The following is a 4,639-nucleotide window of genomic DNA, read 5'->3' on the forward strand; positions in this document are numbered from 1 at the left end:
GCTAGACCCCATATACACTCCATTGCGAAGGAAAACCGGAAGTGAGGTAATCCAGTTCAACAGACACCAGAGTTTAAATAACAGGTGGGAAAACACCATAGTGCTTCATTGGAGGCTGCACTGATGAATTTACCCAGCAGGGTAATGAAACGTCTGCGGAACAACGAACCAGCTCGGCGAGCCAACCAACCACAACTTATAGAAGTTTATAAAATAACAAGGGGTATAGATAGAGTTAATGGCAGATGTCTTTTCCCCGAGGATTGGTATTTCAGGACTAAGGGACACATTTTTAAAAGGTCAGAGGAGAGAGATTTAAAAAAGACATGAGGATCAAATTTTTGACACGGAGGGTGGTTTGCGTGTGGAATGAACTTCCTGAGGAAGTGGTGGATATAGGTACAATTACAACATTCAAAAGGCATTTGGGTTGGTGCATAAATAGAAAGGTTTGGAGGGATACGGACCAGGAGCAGGCAGGTGGGACAAGTTTAGTTTGGCAATTTGTTCGGCATTGGCAGATTGGACCGAAGGGTCTGTTTCTGCGCTGTATGACGCCATAATCCCGTGCTCATCAAAAGATAAGCACATAATTTCCAGCAGGTGCCACAAGATAATTATCAGGAACACTAATACTGACCAAAACTTTTCTCCTTAGCCAACAGACCATGTGATTGATCCTTACTATTCTCCTTCGTAAGGTCAAACACATGAGCTCCGACTTGGCTCTGATCAGAGAGCAGAAATGGGTACTTCATGACCAAGATAAAACATAAAGAATGAAATTTTGGTATCAGATCTTGTAAACTTTTCTTCTTAACAAAATAGCTATACATTTGTTTCCGAAATGAATATGTAATTCTGTAATTTTGCGAACAGCAGAAAGATAATGGCTCAAGGATCATCCTCTCTGGTAAATTGGAGCAGTTGTGGTGACTACTATCCAATTAAGTGAGGATTTGTGAAGTGATTTTGAAAATAACTTCAGGAACTTTATATTAATTTGTTTAGGAACAGGAAACCAGTGAAGCAGATTATGCTACATTAATTGCTGTATGGAGCAAAAATTAACAAGTTAACAAAAGGTATCTTTTAAATATTTTTCTTTCTGCTCTCATGCTCTAATGTGATATTCTCATAATTCGACTAGCTTCTCATTACAGAACAAAGCATCTTTTTTCTCGACTTCAGTCTGACTGGTGGGCAAATAGGATAGCTTGTTTCACATACGTGTTTTCTTCCATCAAGTTGAATACCTGTAGCTCTTTCAGAATCTCTCAGAATGAGCTATAAGGCCTCATTTGAGGGTTGATGGACAACATGCACAGTAATTACTTTGCAAAGCAACTCACCTGACGTGCTATTTCACTGGAATTACCACTGTGGAGTATGTGAACGTAATTAACTTTTACTGGCGAGCTAAGCAATTATATATGCATTAAGTATGACTCATGTACCTCATATTGCTCCTTCAGAAGGTTTGTAAGGTGGGTGTACACTTCATCCATCTTTTCTGAAATCTGTACATCCTTGTAAGACACCATTACAAACTCATTGTCATCATCTTCAGTATCAGGAGGTGAAGGAACCTAGAAAATAAATAATCATACCCCATTCAAGGTTGTTTGTGTGCTATAGATGCTCTAAGGAAAATATTCTTGGTGTGTTAAATTCATCTGCGTTTTATGTAATCGGTGACGGCACAGTCTTTTTACAGGATCTTGCCACTTTGAATTTTTATTTTTACTATATAAAAGAAAAATATACTCATATAAAGTACTAACAGTGCTCCACAAAGGTGAAGTGTTGACATTGATCAAACAGTGAACAAGAAACTGAAGGTAGGTTGAAAAAAAATTTCAGGGGGCTTCCAAAGCTAGGGTGAGTAATTGTAAAAGAAACAGATGAAAGTTTCAAAGAGCAGAAAGACAATGGCTCAAGGATCATCCTCTCTGGTAAATTGGAGCAGTGGTGGTGACTATTATCCAATTAAGTGAGGATTTGTGAAGTGATTTGGAAAGTAACTTCAGGATCTTTAACTTGTTTAGGAACAGGAAACCAGTGAAGCAGATGATGCTAAGTTAATTGCTGTATGGAGCAAAAGTTAACAAATTAATAAAAGATAAACTGTATATAACAAACTTATTAGGAGGTTTTGAAGGATAGAATTAGCAGGGTAGTTAAAAGGGAACTGGCAAATCTAGTGCAATTAGATTTCCAAAGGCAGTTGACAGGGTGTCACAAATGATTAATATGCAAGCAAAGGGTTCATGGAGTCGAGTAGTATAACTGCACAGGTGGAGGATTGGTTAACGTACAGGAAGTATACAGCCGGGATAACGAAAGAATCTTTAAGATGGCCTACTGTAACTAATAGTGTCACAAGATTCGGTGCTGAAGCATCAGCTATTTACACTCTTATATTAACAAATGAGAGACAGGCAGTAATACATCTAAGAACACAGCAAACCAGGCAGCATCTGGAGGAAAGGAGCAGTCAACATTTCGGGTATTACCCTTCTTCAGGACTGGATGTGGAGGTACAAGGAGCAGCAGATAAAGGGGGGGTGGTGGTAGTGTAATGGTGGTGATAGGTGGACTCTGGTAGTAGGTATGACCTGGTTGGTCGATGGATGGGATGAATCCAGTTGGTGGCTGGAAGGGAGGGTCAGAAGGCAGATTGGAAGGGAGATGGTGAGACTGGAAAGGGATCCAGGGGATTGGTGGGGTGGTTATTTGAAATTGGAGAACTCAAAGTTCAGTTTTACATCCTACAGCCCAGAGGACTCAACATGGAGTTCTCCAATTTCAAATAACCTTTCCAGCCCCACCTCCTCTCTTCCATTCTGCCATCTGACCTTCCCTTCCAGCCATCAACCGGATTCATCCCTCCCATCGACCAACCAGGTCATACCTACTACCAGTGTCCACCTATCACCACCACCCCTCCCCTCCTCTCTATCTGCAGCTCCCCCTAGCCCCATATCCAGTCCTGAAGAAGGATGACACCCGAAACGTTCACTGCTCCTTTCCTCTGGATGCTGCCTGGCTTGCTGTGTTCTTCCAGCCTCCGTTTGTCTTCCTTGGATTCTAGCATCTGCAGTTTTTTTGTCTCTAAGTAATGTATCTCAGTTTACTGATAATACAAAGCTAGGCAAGAATGTTAGCTACGTGGATGACACAAAGAAACATGTTACGTGATTGAGAATAAGCTGGCAAATACAGCATAATATGAAGAAATTTACGAGGTTATTTAATTTGATAGAAATAGAAGGAGAATATTTTTAACAGACATGAAACTTTTAAATGTTGATCGAGAGATTTGGATGTACTTGTACAATGGTAAAAAGGGACAGTCAACAAATGCTGGCCTTTCCAGCAATGCTCACATCCTAGTAAGCAACATTTTTAGTTTTAAACTTAACACAATCTTCATTCATGTGAGGATGATTTCAGTCAGTGGAGAGATTTTCCTGGATTCCCATCAACTTCAATTTTACTGAGGCTGTGGTGAAATGCTGGATAGGTCACTCTCACTTAACATCTGAAATTCAACTCCAAGGCTGTAATAATAGTCTTCTACTGGCATGGCAATTAGCACTCAACGTGGAGCAAAAGCTGGGCATTGACAGGAACAAGAGGTTGGCAGGGAAAACAGTAACTGCATAACGGGCTACCTTGAAAGAGATGATGCAAGTACAGTCAAATAGGAAATGTAGGACAAACAAATCCAGAGTTCCCTGGATGACAAAGGAAGTAGAAATTAATATTAGAAAGAAAAAAGAAAAATGCTTATAATAGGTGTTACGCAGCAAATGCAATTGAGAGCCAACAGGAATAGTGAAGGTTTAGGGGGAGGTAAAAAAGCAAGTCAGAGAAAAGCAAAGAGGAATTATTAAAAAACACCATCAACCAACATGAAGCATTTAAATAGTAAAACAGCATTTAGGATGATGAGTAGTGTTGTTTAGAGACCAAGAAAAGTTATGCATGGAGGGAGGGGGCATGGCAGACATTTAATGAATATTTAGCATCTGTCTTTATAAACGAGGATGCTGATATACAGGCCATGGTAACAGACAAGAAAACTCTGGCACTTGTATGATTCAGAATTGATAGGGAAGATGTGTTGGATAGACTGTTGGTACTTAAAACTGACAAAGCACCTGGAGTGACAAGATGCATTCAAGTACTTTGAAGGAACAGAGGGTAGAAATTGTAGCCATAATCTTTCAGTATTCCCTGGAGTTGCAGGAGGTGCCAGAAGACTGGAAAATTTCCATTACAAGCTTGTTCAAAAAGGGTTATAAGGATAATCCCAGCAATTATGGACTGACCAGTTTAACTTTGGTGGTGGGGAAGCTTCTAGAGACAATTATTTGGGATAGAATTAATAGTCATATGGAGAAAGGTGGTTTGATTAGAAAAAGTCAGCATGGATTGCTGAGGGGGAAAATCATGTTTAATTAACTTGGAGTTTTCTGAAGAGGTGACAGAAAGATTCGAAGAGGCCACGTTGTTGATGTGCTATACGTCGATTTCCAGAAGCGTTTTGCTACAGTGCCACACAACACTTAGGAGGAATGTTACAGGTCATGGTATAAAAGGGATAGTAGCAACATGGATGTGAAACTAGCTG

At 40.1% G+C, this 4,639-nt stretch overlaps 1 protein-coding gene across 1 annotated transcript in view; it reads right to left on the reverse strand.

Annotated features, from left to right (window-relative positions):
* The window catches only part of LOC109923552 (coiled-coil and C2 domain-containing protein 1B-like), a 65,705-nt gene that overhangs the window by 16,503 nt on the left and 44,563 nt on the right, over positions 1 to 4,639 (reverse strand). Inside the window, exon 15 of the mRNA XM_048602098.1 lies at positions 1,450 to 1,589. Within this exon, the coding sequence (XP_048458055.1) occupies positions 1,450 to 1,589 (140 nt within the window). The remainder of the gene's footprint in view (positions 1 to 1,449; positions 1,590 to 4,639) is intronic.

The sequence above is a fragment of the Rhincodon typus genome, chromosome 10, assembly GCF_021869965.1.
Source record: "Rhincodon typus isolate 14 chromosome 10, sRhiTyp1.1, whole genome shotgun sequence".
In the NCBI taxonomy this organism is placed as follows: Eukaryota; Metazoa; Chordata; class Chondrichthyes; order Orectolobiformes; family Rhincodontidae; genus Rhincodon; species Rhincodon typus.